Genomic DNA, 17,205 nt, shown 5'->3' on the forward strand with positions numbered 1-17,205 from the left:
CTGCCACCACGCCACGGCCTCACCCCTCAGTCTGGAGCCCCGTGGCTCACCCCGGCCCCGGGCCACGGCCGTGAGGGGAAGGCGGGGAGGAGGGTCTGAGGAAGCGGCAGGCGTGGTCCGGTCCCGGGTGGTCGCCCTCAAACCGCGGGGCAACACTGAAGTCTTGCCGTGAAGCCGCAGCACCGGCCGAGGAAATCCGCGCCAACCAGAAGCGTCGGCCAGCCGCTCCCAGCGGGGGCCCCGCGGCGACACTGGTCCGCCCGCCGGGCAGCACCGGGTGACCTGCTTCCCTCGCGTCCGCAGGTGACCTGAGCGTCTCGGCAGACCGCCTGAGTGAGAAGCGGTCCCCCAATGACTTCGCTCTGTGGAAAGCCTCCAAGCCCGGCGAGCCGTCCTGGCCGTGCCCGTGGGGAAAGGTGGGCCCCTGGGAAGGGGTGGGGCTGCGGTGACGGCGGGACCCGGTTGCCGGCGGGGACCCAGATGCCACAGAGCCTCGTGGGCCTTGGGGCACGAGACGTCCCTTTTGGGACTCCTTCCCGGAGGTTTGGACGACCTCCTTGGCCCCTGTGTCCTGGGGGCCTTTGACTCTGAGTGTTACCCGCTCCTGGAGATGAGTCCACTGTCTGATGTCCCCTGTGACAACAGTGCCCCTGGCCCAAGGCTGCGGGAGGGGTGTAGACGTCTGCTTCTGGTCGAGTGCTGGGCGGCTCTGGGGGTTACGTGAGCCTTACTTGGCCTCCACGGCCTGCCGTGGGCTCCCCTGAGTTTTTCACATGTGGAACATAACCCCTGTTCCAGTAAGGCCCAGAGGTTTGGAGGCTCATGAACGCTGGGGTAACTGAAGGCCCGGACGCAGAGGGTTGGCCATCGGTCACCGGGTCATCTCGGTCCCTAGGGGCGTCCGGGATGGCACATCGAGTGCTCGGCCATGGCAAGCGCTCTCCTGGGAGCCTCGATGGACATTCACGGAGGGGGCTTCGACCTCCGGTTCCCCCACCACGACAACGAGCTGGCCCAGTCAGAGGTGGGCAGAGGCCGGGGTTGCTGTTCCGGTTGGGGGGCCTCGAGTTCTCCCTGCGGGGGAGGAAGAAGCCGAGGGCACTGCCAGCGGGGTGCTGCGTGGAGCCTGATTTCCACATCAGGGTCTTGCCGGTGGAATTTGAACCCTAGTTGTTGGGTCCGATTTCCCACCTGAACAGCCTGACCTTGGACAACAGACAGGCCTGGGGTGGTCTCTTGCATCGTTGGTCCAGGGCCGTCCCTTGGGCCCCCGTTCCCCAGCTGGAAAAGGCAGCCCCCCTGTTCTGCATCGCGGGGGGCACAGAGTGCTCACGGAGCGTGCCCCTGCCCCTGCCAGCAGCTGCCTCGTGTGCCCGACCTTGCCCCCTCCGCCCCCATTCCCCCCCCCCCCCCCCCCCCCCCCCCCCCCCCCCGCCCCGAGCAGGCCTACTTCGACAACGACTGCTGGGTCCGCTATTTCCTCCACACGGGCCACCTGACCATCGCGGGCTGCAAGATGTCCAAATCGCTCAAGAACTTCATCACCATCAAAGACGCCTTGCAGAAGCACTCAGGTAAGAACTTGGCCTCTCCCAGAGACCCGAGCGCCCCTCTTGTTGGATGCGCAACGGCGGTGGCTGCTCGGGAGGATGGGGGGACCGCTGTGCCGTCTCCTCCCCCAGCGCGGCAGCTGCGGCTGGCCTTCCTCATGCACTCGTGGAAGGACACGCTCGACTACTCGAGCAACACCATGGAGTCCGCGCTTCAGTATGAGAAGTTCATGAACGTGAGTGCCCACCTCCCCCGGGGCGGGGACGCCTCGGCTCAGCCGCGGCGGGACCGCGACCGCCCCCCCTCGCCCCCGGTGGAGGACCGGAGACTGGCGAGAGCAGCCTCGCCCGGGGCCGCCCAGCCCCATGCCCCCTTCCCGAAAGCCCTGGCGCCCGCTGGCGGCAGGAGCGCTCGTGCGTCTCGTCTCCGTGCGGCACGTTCCGCTCGGACCCGTGGCGTCGGCCGGACCAGCGTCTCAGGCTAACACCGAGACGCGTTTCCGTCTCCAAGGAAAACCTTTCCCCGTCTCGGCCGGCCCTGGGGTGGTGCCGGCGTGCCGTGGCTCCCCAGTCATACCTGAAGGAGATGTGCTTCCCTCCAACAGCCTCTCCTCGGCGCTTTCCCGGAGGGCAGAGGTTTCTAAATGCCATTAAATGGAACTTTCTGACTTTAGGAGTTTTTCTTAAATGTGAAAGACATCCTCCGAGCTCCCGTTGACATAACCGGTCGGTTTGAGAAGTGGGAAGACGAAGAGTCGGAGCTGAACAAGAGGTAGGAGGGAGACGTGCCTTGGGGGCCAGGCAGCCGTCGCTCCCGTGGGCGCCACACCGCGCCCGGGGCGCGCTGCCCCCGCAGGGGTTCTTGGCAGTGTGTCCATCGGCTGACGTTCCTGCCTCCCCTTAACTCAGCTTTTACGACAAGAAGACGGCGGTGCACGAGGCCCTCTGTGATAACGTCGACACGCGCACGGTCCTGGAAGAGATGCGGGCTCTGGTCAGCCAGTGCAACCTCTACATGGCGGCCCGGAAGGCCGCGAGGAGGAGGCCCAACCGGGCTCTGCTGGAAAGCATCGCTCGGTACCTCACCCACATGCTGAAGGTAGGCGGCTCCCTGGAGGCACAGGCCGCCGTGTGCTCGCCGGGCTGTGTGCACGCGGGCGGTCAGGCCCCGGGCGGCACAGCGAATCGTGGGCTTCGGAAGCCGAGACCCATCCCGTCCTTCGCTCCCGCTGCGCTCCTGCGCCTCGGAAAGCACTTGCGTGCAGCTGCCCTCCGTGCTCACACGTTCTGGGGTCGGCCTCCTTGCCCTTCCGGCCCCCTCTTGCCCAGTGGCCTCACCGAGAGCGGGCCGGAGAGGGCAGGGGAGGGGGGCACCCTCGGGCCCGGCGTCTCCCTCCACCCAGTGAGGCCGTCTGCACCGCCTCCCCCTACCCATCTGCAGCAGCGTGTTCCCTGGACCTGATCTCCGCGGGCCACCTCTCGGGACCTCTTTACACGCTCCCGCACGTCGGTTTCTCTTCCAGGTCTTTGGGGCCATAGAAGAGGAAAGCTCCCTGGGATTCCCCGTCAGAGGACCTGGGAGCAGCCTAAATGTGAGTATAAGTGCACCTGGCGCAGAGAAGCCCCCTCCCTTGGGTCGCCCCGCCCCCGGAAAGCATGCCCATCCAGAGGAGCACGCTCTCACCCTCCACACCTGCTCCGTGCCTTCCTTGTTCCCCCTCCTTGGCCGAGCCTGTGGACATTTGGAGACCCACGTTAGGTCCCACCTGCGCTGGACCTTCTGGACTGAGCCCCGGGTCACGCCTGCGCCTGGCTGGGAGAATTGAGCAGTCAGCTACCCCAGTGCGTGTGCAGGGGCAGCCAGGGCCTTGCTCCCAGCCGTTTGTCAGGGAACCGCGCTGCCGTGCTGTCTGTGTGAGGTGGTCCCGGGAGAGCAGGCTAGCTGGGACAGTCTCTGAAGAAGCCGCAGCCACATGGCCCGGGTTCACAGGCGCTCCTGTCCTTGCTTGTGTGGATCAGATCCCACGCCGGTCCGCGCGTCTGATGGGGAGGAGGTTCAGCAGAAGCAGCTGGTGTCACCCTTGTGGCCGGGAGCCGCTGCGTGGTGACTGACTCTCCTGGAGTGTGTGCCTTCAGGCTCATGTCAGAACTGCTTCCACGCCCCACCCCTGCTCCGGAATGATCCCTGTGGTTTGATTGGAACTCGTGTGTAGATACTTAAATATAACTTAAATGAAAACAGGAACCAAGAACAGGGCGGAAGGGCAAAACCTCTTTAAGATTGTTTCGTGATAGCGGCTGGCATGGAAACTCTGTCCTTCCGGGGGAGCTTGGGGGTGTTTCCCCAAGAACGGACTTCAGAAGGCCTGCCTGAGCCCCGGGCCTCCACCTGTTTGGCGCTTTTCAGAAAAGGAAACCCACAAGCTGCTTCGTTCTCTTGTGTCAGCGATACCAGATTTTTATTTCCCAGGAAAAAAAAAACTTCCTACATTAGAGACCATCCGCTTTCGAACTTAAGATACTTCTTTTTTAAAGTTTTTAGTGTTTATTTTTTTTTGAGAGAGAGAGAGAGAGAGAGAGAGCGAGCGCGCGCACACGAGCAGGGGAGGGCAGGGGGAGAGGGAGACCCAGAATCCGAAGCAGGCTCCGGGCTCTGAGCTAGAACTGCTTCCACGCCCCACCCCTGCTCCGGAATGATCCCTGTGGTTTGATTGGAACTCGTGTGTAGATACTTAAATATAACTTAAATGAAAACAGGAACCAAGAACAGGGCGGAAGGGCAAAACCTCTTTAAGATTGTTTCGTGATAGCGGCTGGCATGGAAACTCTGTCCTTCCGGGGGAGCTTGGGGGTGTTTCCCCAAGAACGGACTTCAGAAGGCCTGCCTGAGCCCCGGGCCTCCACCTGTTTGGCGCTTTTCAGAAAAGGAAACCCACAAGCTGCTTCGTTCTCTTGTGTCAGCGATACCAGATTTTTATTTCCCAGGAAAAAAAAAAACTTCCTACATTAGAGACCATCCGCTTTCGAACTTAAGATACTTCTTTTTTTAAAGTTTTTAGTGTTTATTTTTTTTTGAGAGAGAGAGAGAGAGAGAGAGAGCGAGCGCGCGCACACGAGCAGGGGAGGGCAGGGGGAGAGGGAGACCCAGAATCCGAAGCAGGCTCCGGGCTCTGAGCTGTCAGCCCAGAGCCCGACACGGGGCTCGAACCCACGGACCGCGAGATCGTGACCTGAGCGGAAGTCGGACACCTAACCCACTGAGCCACCCAGGCGCCCCTTAAAGATACTTCTAAACGCGGTGGTGGTGTGGGAGCCTTTCCAAGTGACCTCAGCGGGCCCTTTGGGATAAGCAGCCCCAGGGAACGAGCCAGGTGAGCTGCCAGGCCACAGGGCCGGGCGTGCACCTTACAGCACTTGAAGGGTGCGCACCTGCTCCAGACCTGAGTTGTTGAGGCAGCAGGGAGGACCGCCAGGGCCCGCCTCCTCCAGACGCACCCCCAGGCGTGCTGGCTGAGGCCCCTGCCCCTCTGCCCCGAGGCTCACCACAGCTGCCCCAGCCTGGTGGAGGTAAAGACCTAAACCCCAGAAGCCCGGCCCCTCCCCTGCAGGATGGCCACGCCCCAGCCCCAGTGCGGGAATGGGCCTGGAGAGGCCTAGCCAGCTTCCGAGTTTACTGGTCATCGCTTGGGTTACCGAGCCGCCGAATGACTTAGTGAGGAGGCAGGGAGAGACCTTGCTTAAAAGCCTGCTAGAAAAATAGGAAAGCTGTAACAGAAGCGTTTTTTTTTTTTTTTTAATTTTTTTTTTCAACGTTTATTTATTTTTGGGACAGAGAGAGACAGAGCATGAACAGGGGAGGGGCAGAGAGAAAGGGAGACACAGAATCGGAAACAGGCTCCAGGCTCTGAGCCATCAGCCCAGAGTCCGACGCGGGGCTCGAACTCACAGACCGCGAGATCGTGACCTGGCTGAAGTCGGACGCTTAACCGACTGCGCCACCCAGGCGCCCCCAGAAGCGGTTTTTATAAAATCAGCTTCTTTGGTTCAGGTTCTGCCGTCGTCGGCTTCCCTTCCTTGGCGGGCTTTGCGTTCCGTGGCCGCCTCCATGGTGCTGCGGGGAGCACGCCGTGGAGTGGGTGCGAGCGCGTGTGGATGGTGGTCGGTCCCTCAGAGGCGCCGGCTGGCCTCGCCCAGGAGCGCGTGTGGCCGCAGGTCCCAGCCCAGGGGGACGGCGGCGGCCTCTCCGAAGGCAGCCCATCTTGCAGACTCACCTGGGTCGAACAGTTTCGCTGCGAACACGGGTGTTTCTTAACAAGCGTGTGTCTGGCCTGGGACGGAGCTGCTCCCTCGAGTGGTTGAGCGGTGCGGCTTGTGGAGCCCGTCCGGCCGGGCCGGAGGGGAGGCTCTCTGCCGGGCCCCGGTCGTGGTAGCGGAGCCACGGGCAGCGTGCAGGCGGCCCGGCTCCGTAGCGCGTGCTGAAGCCCGTCCTCAAGTACGGGCCGAGCTGGTCTCTGAGCGAAACCGTTCTCTCCGCAGCTCGAGTCCACGGTCATGCCCTACCTGCAGGTGTTGTCGGAGTTCCGAGAAGGCGTGCGGAAGATCGCCCGAGAGCAGAAAGGTGAGGTTCCTCCTGGCCCGGCGGGGGCGAGCTCGGGGGTTAGCACGGCGCCCCCAGTCGTGACAGCCACGTCGTCTCTAGCTCCCAAGTGTCCCCGCGGGGCAGGACAGCCGGGTGAGGGCGGAGCCTCCCGGGAGCTGCCAGGCCGGGTCGCCTCTCCGCCCTTGCCGAATCGGCGGCCAGGGGCCGGCATGGTGAGCCGGGGCCCGGGGCTGCCAGGCTGAGCTCACACTCACCTGCCTGGCTCAAGGCTCGGCATTTCACGGAGTGGAAAGGAAAGCGGGAAGGTTTGAGCCTCGCCGGGGTCATGCTGGACTCGCTCACCGGAGATGCCTCCTGTCACCTCTTGTGCTGTGCTCCCTCCCCAGGCCTTTCTGTGCTGGCAAGTCCCACCTGGAGCTCATCTGGCCGCCACCCCCGCAGAGCGGGTCCTGGCAGGGTGTCCTGCGGGTGGAGCGGGCAGAGGGCCCAGCGGCGTGGCCTGGCCAGGGAGCCTCTGGAGGAAGCAGCCCCGTGAAGAGGAATGAGCAGGCCTGGGCCTGTGCCGGGGAGGGCAGAGCAAGAGGGCGGGAGGGCCCCCCCCCCCCCCCCCCCCCACCGAGGCCACGGGCCCCTCGGGGAGGAGCCGGGATCTGACGGTGCTTTTGTGGGGAGCAGAGGGCTTTAGGCCGGGGCCGTGGCGCTTGGACCAGTTGAATAAGCAGGGTCCTCTGTCTCTAACACCTGTGCTGACTTGCCCAACAGCATTGACAGCGCTGGTGCCTCGGGTTTGAGGGTGACTGTTCTTGTCGGGGGGCCGCGCAGCCTGGGCTTTTCTGCCCGACCGCCCCCCCCCCCCCCCCCCCGCCCCCGGCTTTACGGCATCCTTCCCGGCAGGTTCTGGGGAACCAGGGCCGTGGGAGGCTGAACACAGCAGCCCTGACCAGCCACGTCCCTGCTCAGGCCCTGAGAGCGGTGCCCGTCGACCGGCTTGGGGGACGGTTCGGTGTTGCTTTTCCTCGGCCGCTTCTTCCTGCTTGTTACGTTTGTTGCTCTGGTAGATGGACGAGGCCAAGTGGCCAGTCAGGACGGGGGTCGTTGTGTGTATGCTATATTGCTCTCCCCACCTGCTGCGCCGTGCGACCCTAAGGCTCAGGTGGCTAGAGAGGTCATCCTACCCGAGGCGATGACCTGGGACGCACAGACCCGGGGCCCTGCGGATAGGGAACCGTCCGCGAGCCAGAGACCCGGGGCCTGTGGACCTCGGTCCGCAGATGGGGAAAAGCCTTCCGGGCCGAAGGCGGCATCACCCTCGTCCCTACCCCATCTCCCTCCCGACCCGACAGCAGCAGCAAGTGCTGAGTTTTTGTTTGTCGAGCACCTTGGGCTGGCCGTGGAGACAGAGCGAGAGGCTCAGGGTAGGTCGTGGTTCATTCACTCGGCCAAGTCTCCCAGGTCCAGGCGTTTGCCTGACACAGGAGTAGGAGACAGTTTCCCCAGTAAAGGGCCAGAGCTCAGCCCTGGCCAGGAGGGATGGGGTGTGGGGGTGTCTGACGAGGAGAGGCTTGGGAAATTGGGAAGTCAGAAGAGCAGGGATGGGCCTGTGGTCAGAGCTCGGCGGGGGGCCCGGGGCGGGGGTGGGGGGGACAAGAGCCGTTTCCCCCTTGTGTTTTCATTTTTGGTAAAAGGTGCGTAACGTAAAATTTATCGTCTTAACCACGTGCAGGTGCGCCGCTCAGGGGCATTAGGCACATTCCTGCTGTTAAGCACCCGTCCCCACCATCCTCTCCAGAACCTTCCATGCTCCCAACCTGACCCTCTGTCCCATTAAATGCTAACCTCCGTCCTCTGTGCCGGCCGTGGTGCCCACCGTTGCACCTTCGCTCTCTATGAACTTGGTCCCTCTGAGGACCTCGTACACGTGGAATCCTCAGCGCTTGTGACTCGGTGCCGGCACCTATCGCTCGCTCGGTGTCATTGGCGTCTCCCAGGTCCATCTGTGTCCCAACAGATGCCACGGCGTCAGAGTCTGCCTCCTTTTTGAGGCTGGGCAATACCCCCTGTGTGCTTGTCGCATCGTGTTCATTCAATGCTCGTCCTCCGGGGGATTCCCACGGCCTTTTGTGTCCCCTCCCGAGCCCTCCCTGTTCCGTGCCCACGGTTTTCCTTCTGCCTTCAGCCCCGACGGACGCCCCCTTCCTGTGGGCCCGGGCTCTGTGGACTCTGAGCCCCACGCCAGGAGGGGCCCGCGAGGGAGGTGCTGGTAGGTGGTCTTGGCTCTGGGTTCGCACCGGGGCAGGGGGGGGGGGTCTCGCTCTGGGTTCGTACAAAATGCTTCTGAGCCGTTGCTCATTCACGGAGGACCGCGACAGAAACCCGCTTTTTCTAGAATCTGCTGCTGTCGGAGCCCCTTAGAGTGGACAGGGGCCGCGAGGTCCTTGTGGCTGGCACACTTGGCCCGGGTGCCCCGGGCTGTACCCGGGGAGGGCCCGCCTTTTCTGGGCCCTCCAGTGGCTGTGGGGCCGTCTCCTCCCTGGAAGAGCGGTGCCGGGGGGCCGAGCCTGTGTGGTCACACCCTTGGGAGCGGCTCTCCTGCGGCTGCCCTGCCGCTCAGGGCTCAGGGCAGCCTCTGCCGTCCCAAGTCACGGCCCCCGCCCTCCCTGCACCCCTTCTCCACATGACAGCCCTGCCCAGTCCGGGTCCCGCCCCAGCCCCAGGCTCGGCAGCCAGGCTGCAGCTCGCCCCGGAGCCCCAGCTCCGCTCTGGGGACGTTGCAGGCAGTGCGGCGGGGCCTCTCCCGGAGTCCCGGCCGTCGTGCTGTCTGCGCCCCGTCCTCCCGCCTGTCCCCAGCCACCCCGGAGGCAAGGCCCCTCTCTGCTTCTCTTCGAAGGTCACGTTAGCTGTGGAGACCTGGCGCTTCCAGACGTTTAGTTTAAGAATGGTTTATCAAGGGGCGCCTGGGTGACCCAGTCGGTTGGGCGTCCGACTCTTGATTTCGGCTCAGGCCGTGACCTGAGGGTCGTGGGATCGAGGCCCCGTTGGGCCCTGTGCTGGTGCGGAGCCTGCTTGGGATCCTCTGTTACCGTCTCTGTCTGTGCCCCTCTCCTCAACTTGCACACTTTCTCTAAAATTACAAAAAAAAATACATTTTTTTCTTTAAAGAATGCTTTATCGAACTCCTCAAAAGTATCCAACCGGACTTTTCCTGTTTTTTAAGAATAAAAAAAACTTAGGCGAAATTCACACGAGTAAACCCAGCTGCCGTTAAAGTGAACGAGTCCGCTGGCGTTTCGCGCTTCCCGTGTCGTGCAACCGTGCTCGGCCTCCTTCTGGTTCCCAACACGTTCCCACCGGCCGCAGGAGCGGCCGTGACCCGTGAGCCCCCGGCCCCCACCAGCCTGCCTTCTGTCCCCGTGGCCTGGGGTGGCCTGGACCCCGCACGTCGCCGTCGGCCACGGAGGCTTCTTTTGCCTCACGGAGGGTCCCCCACGTTGCAGCGTGTGTGGGGCGGCGTTCCTCGTGCGGGCGGGACGGAACGCCACCCGAGTGCACGCGCCACGCCGTGTCTGTTCCGCTGCTGGCGGACTTCCGGGCTGTTCCCACCTCGTGGCTGCTCGGGACACGCGGTACAAGCGTCTGGTTGGGGACGGACCTAGGAGTGGAGTCGTGGGGGTCCCGTGGCTGCTGCACGTGTGACTTTGTAAGAACCACCAAGCTGTTCCGCAGCGGCTGCGCGGTTTCCTGTTCCTGCCAGCCTTGGGCGGGGGGGGGGGGGGGGGGGGGGGGGGGGGGGGGGGGGGGGGGGGGGGGGGGGGGGGGGGGGAGTTCCGATGTCTCGTCAGGGCCACTCGTTTGCCCTGGTTGCACGAAGGCGATGGCCACCCTCCAGCCCGCCTAGCAGGGGAGGGGCCCTCTCAACGGGCACAGTTCCCCGACGGGACGGCACTTGATGTTGACCACCTTTCCCCGGGCTTCTCGGCCACCTGTGCATCTTCTCGGGGGGGGGGGGGGGGGGGGGGGGGGGGGGGGGGGGGGGAGGGGTCCCTTCCGGCCCTGCGCCCCCGTGCCTCTCATTGGGCCGTTCGTCTTACCTTGGCGACTTGTGGGACCCCGGGGCCTGGTCAGCACGTGACTCAGAAGAGGGCGGAGGAGAAAGCCAGCCGGGGGGGTCCGAGCTGCGTGCACAGGGCAGGTCTCGCGTGGGGGTGATGGCTGCTGTCCTCAGCTCTGCGGAGCGCCCCCCCCCCCCCCCCACCGGGCGGCTGGTGGCGGTGAGTGCGGGCCCTGGCTCGCTCTCCTTCCAGGTCCAGTCAGCTTGGCTCAGCGCCCGGCCCGGGGTCCACTGTCCTCACGGTGCCAGGGCATGGGCAGGGCAAGGGCAGGGAGCGAGCGTGAAGGGTGTTGTTCCATCAGCCGTGCCGGGGAGGCTGAAAGGGCTTTTCCCCAGACTGGCATCGGAAGAGGGAATCTGCCCCGGGGGGTGGCCGTACTCGTGGGCAGGGGCCGCTCGGAAGTCCTCTGAGATCACAGAACCGCCGCCCGTGCGTCACCTGTCCTTTCTGCAGCGCGCGAGCCCGTGGGCCGGGGTCAGGGCGGCAGAGAGGGACGAGGCGGAGTGCGTGAGTGCAGGCTGCGGGCACGCCGGGCTGGCACGGGGGCAGGGGCGGGGGGCGGCGCGCGGTTTCCCACACAGCTACTCTCACGGGGGCGCGGCCAGGGCACGCAGAACCACTTGGGCCTCGGGGTGCCGGCGGGTGCGGGGGGAGGGCGGCGGACTCGGCAGACGCCGGCCGTGGTGCATCCGCGAGACGAGGCCGGGCCCCCGGCACGCCTGTCCCGACATCGGAAGACCCTCGCTCTGTGGTCTGTGACCGTTAGACCTTTTCCGAGACGGACGTGCCCGTAACAGCCCAGCTCCTGCGCTGATTTCCGCAGGTGCGGGCTGGGCCGGCCCGGGACTTGGTGGGCGTGGCGGCTGGGCCAGGCGGCCCATTCTGGGAGCGTGAGCTGATCCGGTCTGGGACCTGGCTGTGGACGACAGAGTGTCCCGGCGCCACCAGACCCTGTGAGCGCTCAGGGACGGCAGCGCGTGCCCGCTTCACAGACGTGAACGTCGGCCCCGCCTGGCGGGCGGCTGGTCCCAGGTACCGGCCGACCCGCGGGGCTGTCACTGCGGCCGAATGTCCTTCACGGAGGTCAGGTCCTCACGGCGGAGCTCCTGAGCGAGGCGCTCTTCTCCCCCAAGGGAGACGGACTGCTTCTCCCTGCCGCCTCAGCCCCGGCACTGAGCACTCCTGGGAACAGGGCCTCTCTGGCCGCCGGGCTCGCCCTGCGACCGCTGCCGCAGAAACCATAAAGGCCGCCGTCCCCGGCCTGGAGGGAGCGAGCCTGTGGTCATTGGCTCTGCCTCTGGGACTCACAGAGACTGACACGGAGGTTTTTGAGAACGTCTGAACCCGCAGGGACCATCCACTGAGGTCTGAAGGCCACGTCGGTGGCTACCTCACCCCTGCCCGCTCCATCTGCTGGGTCAGGGTGTGTTGTGCTCTTTCTTCGGGGCGTCACTTCAAAGCCAGTGGGACGGCGGGCTCTGTACCTCCTCCTGGACTTGCCGGGCCCTCTGCTCACTCTGGCCCACGCCGGGGGGTGGGCTGAGGCCTGGCCAGGAGCGGCGTGCCCGCAGTGGATGGAGCTGGTGGTGCTCGAGGCAGGGGTCACCCGCACCTGTGCCTGTCCCCCAGGCCTCCGGCCCTCCTGCGCCCCTTGGCTGGGCCTCCCGCATCGCTGAGAATGCCGGCAGCTCTGGGGTCCACCCCAACCTCCAGGCCCGTTTCTGGCTCTTGCTGGTGGGGGCTTGGAATCTTGCGGAGTCCCGAGGACGTGTGGAGGGCGGGGGAGAGCGTGTGGACGGGAGCACGTTTCACCACGAGAACAAGGGGAGATGGGGGAGCTGGGGGAGCCTAGACTCGTCACCGCTGGGCCTGCCCCGGGCCTGACTGCGATGTGAAGAGTGCAAGGAGCCTTTGCAGGACGTGCGGGTGGCCTTGGGTCCCTGGGTCCTGGAGCGTGGAATATGGTGCCGGGCTGCAGGGGCTCAGCACTCCCGGATGCCTTCCCAGTTGGCCAGGTGCTTGGGGTGATTTATTATTTTTCTTGTGTTTTGTTTTGTTTGTTTTTGTTTTAATATTTAAGAGAGAGAGAGTGAGAGAACGAATGAGCAGGGGAGGGGCAGAGAGAGAGGGAGACACAGAATCGGAAGCAGGCTCCGGGTCCGAGCTGTCGGCACAGATCTTGACGCGGGGCTCGAACCCACGAACCGTGAGATCCTGACCTGGGCCCGAAGTCGGACGCTTAACTGACTGAGCCCCCCGCCGGGCGCCCCTCCGGGCCTCTTTTCTGTTCAGGGAAACCTAGTTTCCCTGGGCCAGCTGCCCACCTGGCTTGGGGCGGGCCCTGACTTTGCCCTGCTCAGAGTCCCTGGGACCAGCCCTGTGTGTCTTCAGACAGCACCTGCCTCTGATCGGCGTCTTAGGGCAGGGGCGCAGACCGTGGCCACTCTTGGCAGCGGCCCCCGTTCGTGCCAGGCCTGGGCTCCCTCTGCGGCACTCAGGAAGGCGCCCGTCCGCCGCGTCCTGGGCGCGCCTTGTGTCTGGTCTGACTGAGCTGCTGTCTTTGTCCATAGTCCCTGAGGTCCTGCAGCTCAGCGACGCCCTGCGGGACGACATCCTGCCCGAGCTCGGGGTGCGGCTCGAAGATCACGAAGGTGGGTCCCCCTGGCTGCTTCCGGGGACCCGTCGTAAGGAGCTTCTGGGGTGGTGGGTGGGCAGGAGGGAAGGAGGCTGGGTGGGGGCTGTTTTTTAAAAAAGTTCTGGACAGGGTCAGAGGATGCTGGGGTTTCACGGGAGGAGGGGTCCCGGAGTGGTTGCCCCGTGGCCCCTGGGGGCCGGCCTTGTAGATTTGTGGTTGTGGCCGTCGAGGACACCTCCTGCGTTTGACCGGCGTTGATTTCGGCGGCAAGGCCACCGGCCACCCCTGCTTGTTGTGTGTCACTCGGGAGACAGCCTATGGGATTGTCCTCCGGTTTCACTGTGTGTCTTCCGACTTAGTGGGGGTTTGGGCTTGACTATTGGCAGATTATTAGATTTTAAACACTGAGGGGACCTGTCCTATCTTACTTATGACCTCTGGGCTTTCCGTCACGAGCGGCAAGGCCTTCCCGCGTCACAGTTAACGTTGAGGCCGTTGAAGCGAGCGGCGAGGGGGGCGCGAGGGCCGCGTGGGCCGGCGTGGAGGCCGGGCCCCGTCTCACAGACTTGGCTTTTCAGGGCTGCCGACCGTGGTCAAGCTGGGGGGACAGAGAGACCTTGCTGAAGGAGAGAGAGGAGAAGAGACGGGTGAGTGGTGCTGGAGCCTCTGCGGACTTACGGGGACACGAGACCAGCGGCGTTCGTGTGCCCTGTGCTGCGCCAGCTCCTGTGCTAAGGCCCCGTGGCTGCGAGTGTTCAGGGGGAGACCTAATTGCGTGTGACCGCCGGGCGATGCAGTGACGGGAAGGTCTGCCTTCTAAGGAAGGACCCTCTTCTTAAAAAGCTCCTCCCGGGTTTGAGGGAGAATAGGTCCCTTTCAGTAAAGCGCAGCTGACGTGTTGGGCTGTACCTGCTCCTACGGAAGTGCTGTCCCCTTTGTCCCTGAGGTGGGACCCGCCAGTCACCCCTCCATCTGTCCAGGAAGCGGGGGGTGGGTGATGGGGGACCCGGGGGACCGGGCGCGCGGTCCGCGGGGCGAGGGGGCGAGGGAGCCAGGGCAGGTTCTCGATAGCTGGCCCTCCCCGATCCTCCCGTGTCCGCCCCGTCCCGTGGCCCAGCCTTGTGTCCCATCCCTGCGGGCTGGGCCGGGAAGCAGACGCGTCAGCCTACCCGCTCTGCTCCGCTGGCGCTCTGCCCGTGCAGGTGCTCGTGGGGCACAGAGGCAGACGGCGGCTCTGCTGCTGAGGGCGGCAGGGGGGCGGCCCTGCCTGCTGCTGCTCGCGCTCTCGCCGCGGCCCCAGGTGCAGCTTCCCGTAGGGCCACTGCCCGCTGCGCCGGCCCTCCCCTGACCTCGCCCCGTCCCACGGTTGTCCTCCCGGGACCCCCCCGCTTCTCTCTGGCCCCACGCTTGCCTTTACCCAGCCGCCCGCCTGAGAACCCCAGATTCCCAGACGGTATCATGACTCAACTCCCCAAACCTGCCCTTCCCTCCTGTCGGCGGTGGCACAGCCGGGGCCCTGCGCCTGTCCTCGCGGGCACCACCCGACACCCGGGCCCGGGGACCCCCTCCCCGCCCCTGCTCCCGGGCCGCCCCCCCTCGGCCCTGCGCTGACGCAGGCTACGGGTGGGGGTGGGCTTCCGGCCTCCACCTGTCTCCTGCAGGGCCCCTTCCCTGGCCCGGGCCCTGTGTCCTGGCACCTGCTGCCCTGTAACTCCCCGCCCCCACCCTCTCTGGGCCCTCGCGATGCTGTCCCCGCTCACCCATGCGACAGAGCCCCCCAGCCGGGCTCGCTGCTCTGCTTCTGCCTTCGTGTCAGCCGCACCCCGGACCTTGTCACGTGTGCTGGTTCGCGGCCCCTGGGCATCACCCCCGCGGGGAAATGAACGAGGGCTCCCCGCTCCCTCCGTGGGTCGGGCCGGGTCACGGTCCAGGCAGTGGGGGGTGGCGGGCACTTGCTTTATTCCGCCTCCCACCCCCAGAGGCCCTGGGGCAGACTTGGCTCATGGGGCCCCTGCTCCCCCTAGGTTGAAGAAGAGAAGAGGAAGAAGAAAGAGGGGGCCGCCAGGAAAAAACAGGAACAAGAGGTACCACGTGCCGTCGGTGTGGGGCCCGGGCTCTCCTGGGAGGAAGTGCACACTTTGACCCCGAGCCCTGTTCTCTGTGCCTCCCTGGGCCCAGCCGGGCCCACCTTGGCCTGCGCCCGCGCCCACACCGCGGCACCCTCCCGGGTTCCCGCCGCTGTGATCGTTCGGAACGAGCTTCTTCTCGACGTTCCGTAGAAAAACCACGAAGCTCGGTGTTGGGTTGTCCCTCCTTTGACTCGCTCCGCCCCGCCTTCTGTCGCTCTCTGAACCCGGGGCTGGGCGGGAGTGATGCGAGGTCACGCCTTTCCCTTCGTGGGCTCGCCTGCGGTGACGGAGGGTCTGTGTTGCAGGCGGCGAAACTGGCCAAGATGAAGATCTCACCCAGTGAGATGTTCTTGTCAGAGACTGACAAATACTCCAAGTTTGATGAAAACGTAAGAAGCCCTGTTTTGTCTTTTCAGAACCTCGTTGGGCTCCTAAATGGTGGGGATCTCCAGCCTCGGGCGAGCGGCTATTCTGTCTGGGGCTCAGTCCGGGGGAGGCGCTATCCGGGGTCAGTGCCTGTGGCCCCTCGAGTCTCCCCCCCGTGGCGGCGGCCGCACTGAGTCGTGGCCTGGCTAAACCGAGACAAGGTGTCGCTCCTGAGCTGGCCGGGAACGCGACTCAGGAGGCGAGGGCGCTGTCCCCAGGGCTTCTCCTTCAGGCGGGGCTCGGCCGCTTTGCCGCTAGACCCCTTGGGTCTTCCTTACTGGTTCTTGTGCTTGGGCCGGTCCCATCAGGACTGAGCCACGCTGCCTCCAGAGGGAACAGTGGCCCTCGCCCCCGGGTGGGAGGAGGGCGCCCCCCAGACCAGCCTCTCGGTGACTGGGGTTGGTGCGCCGTGGCGGGTACCCGCCCAGGCGTGTCCTAGCGCTAGTCTGTGAGCCCGGGAGCGGGAGTCAGGTGCGTGCAGGTGACCTCCCGTGCCCTCCGTCCCCCAGGGTCTGCCCACACATGACAGCGAGGGCAAAGAGCTGAGCAAAGGGCAAGCCAAGAAGCTGAAGAAGCTTTTGGAAGCTCAGGAGAGGCTCCACAAGGAGTACCTGCAAATGGTTCAAAACGGAAGCTTCAAATGAAACAGCAGGGGACTCGGTTTTCACACCACCAAGCCGTCGGGTGGCCTGACGGCTTTCTCTCCGCGTCCTTAGTGACACCGCCCCACGCTCGATGATGTTTACAGTGGCCCTCGGGTCCCAAATTGAGAATTGTGTTCACCTGCCGTCGTCGGCTCTGAGACTCCGTAATAAACTTTTCCAGGCAGCAGGGCTGCGCGTCCTCTGTGCCGCGGCCTGTCGCCCGCAGGCCCGGCCCTGGTGCGGAAGCGGCTCCGGGGCGCTTGCTCAGCAGGGCACGACTTGGCCGCGCCGCTCAGCCGGGAAATCTCTCCCCCTGCAGATCGCTATCGGCTGACCTCTGCGCGCCGGTGCATTTGGAGGTATTTAAGCGGGAGAAAGGCAGGCTCAGACTGGCGAGGCCGCTGACACCCACACAAAGGCCGCTCGGTCGGCCCCTCTCGTTCTGCTGAGCAAACACACCGCCACGACTCCGACCGCTGTCCCGCGCTCCGGGGGCAGCGAAGGGCTGGCTCAGCAGGGCGGGCCCCGGCCGCTGCCCGGATCCCGAAGCTGGCCGCGGAGATAAGGGGGTGGGGGCGGGGAGGGCAGCCGTTTGTCGCCAGGTCCCAGCCGGGGGGAGTGGGGCAGAGCATCCCCGGCAGAACCCTGTCGAGCACGGTGCGGGCGGAGCCGGCTCAGCGCGGCTGCACACCTGCCAAGGCTGGGCACCTGCTCGGACCCGAGGGTGGTCGGTGCCGGGTGGTCAGGTCGGGAGACGCCGTCTCACGCAGCACTGACGGCGGCACCAGGCACCGTGGCCCCCGTGGGGGAGTTCGGGGACGTCCGCGTGTAGGCCCCCTCAGCCCTGGCGCCTGGGGCCCCGCTGTGGGAAACCCGGAGAGACGCCCGCACGCGTGCCGATGTGTGTGTGCCCCTCGCCGCAGCGTCCTTCAGGGGGCGCTCCTCGGGGGCACCGCAGCCACGGGGAGCACGGTGCCTCTGTGAGTATGAGAGCCGCCCTGATATGGAGGCACCGGGCCCTCCCACCTTGTACACATCTTACATGCAACCAAAATTGAACCAGAAAGAAAAGGCCCCAAGACAAAGTGAAACAAACTCGTTCCCGTGGTCTC

At 65.2% G+C, this 17,205-nt stretch overlaps 1 protein-coding gene across 1 annotated transcript in view; it reads left to right on the forward strand.

Annotated features, from left to right (window-relative positions):
* Window positions 1–16,277, forward strand: part of CARS1 (cysteinyl-tRNA synthetase 1) — a 45,501-nt gene extending 29,224 nt beyond the window's left edge. Inside the window, 14 exon segments of the mRNA XM_011287089.3 lie at window positions 304–416; window positions 896–1,024; window positions 1,445–1,574; window positions 1,683–1,786; window positions 2,225–2,322; window positions 2,460–2,649; window positions 3,074–3,142; window positions 6,087–6,168; window positions 12,830–12,910; window positions 13,473–13,495; window positions 13,497–13,541; window positions 14,919–14,978; window positions 15,329–15,412; window positions 15,959–16,277. Coding sequence (XP_011285391.1) covers window positions 304–416; window positions 896–1,024; window positions 1,445–1,574; window positions 1,683–1,786; window positions 2,225–2,322; window positions 2,460–2,649; window positions 3,074–3,142; window positions 6,087–6,168; window positions 12,830–12,910; window positions 13,473–13,495; window positions 13,497–13,541; window positions 14,919–14,978; window positions 15,329–15,412; window positions 15,959–16,093 — 1,343 coding nt within the window. The 3' untranslated portion in view covers window positions 16,094–16,277.
* The last annotated feature ends 928 nt before the right edge of the window (window positions 16,278–17,205 follow it).

Source organism: Felis catus, chromosome D1, assembly GCF_018350175.1.
Source record: "Felis catus isolate Fca126 chromosome D1, F.catus_Fca126_mat1.0, whole genome shotgun sequence".
Taxonomy (NCBI): Eukaryota; Metazoa; Chordata; class Mammalia; order Carnivora; family Felidae; genus Felis; species Felis catus.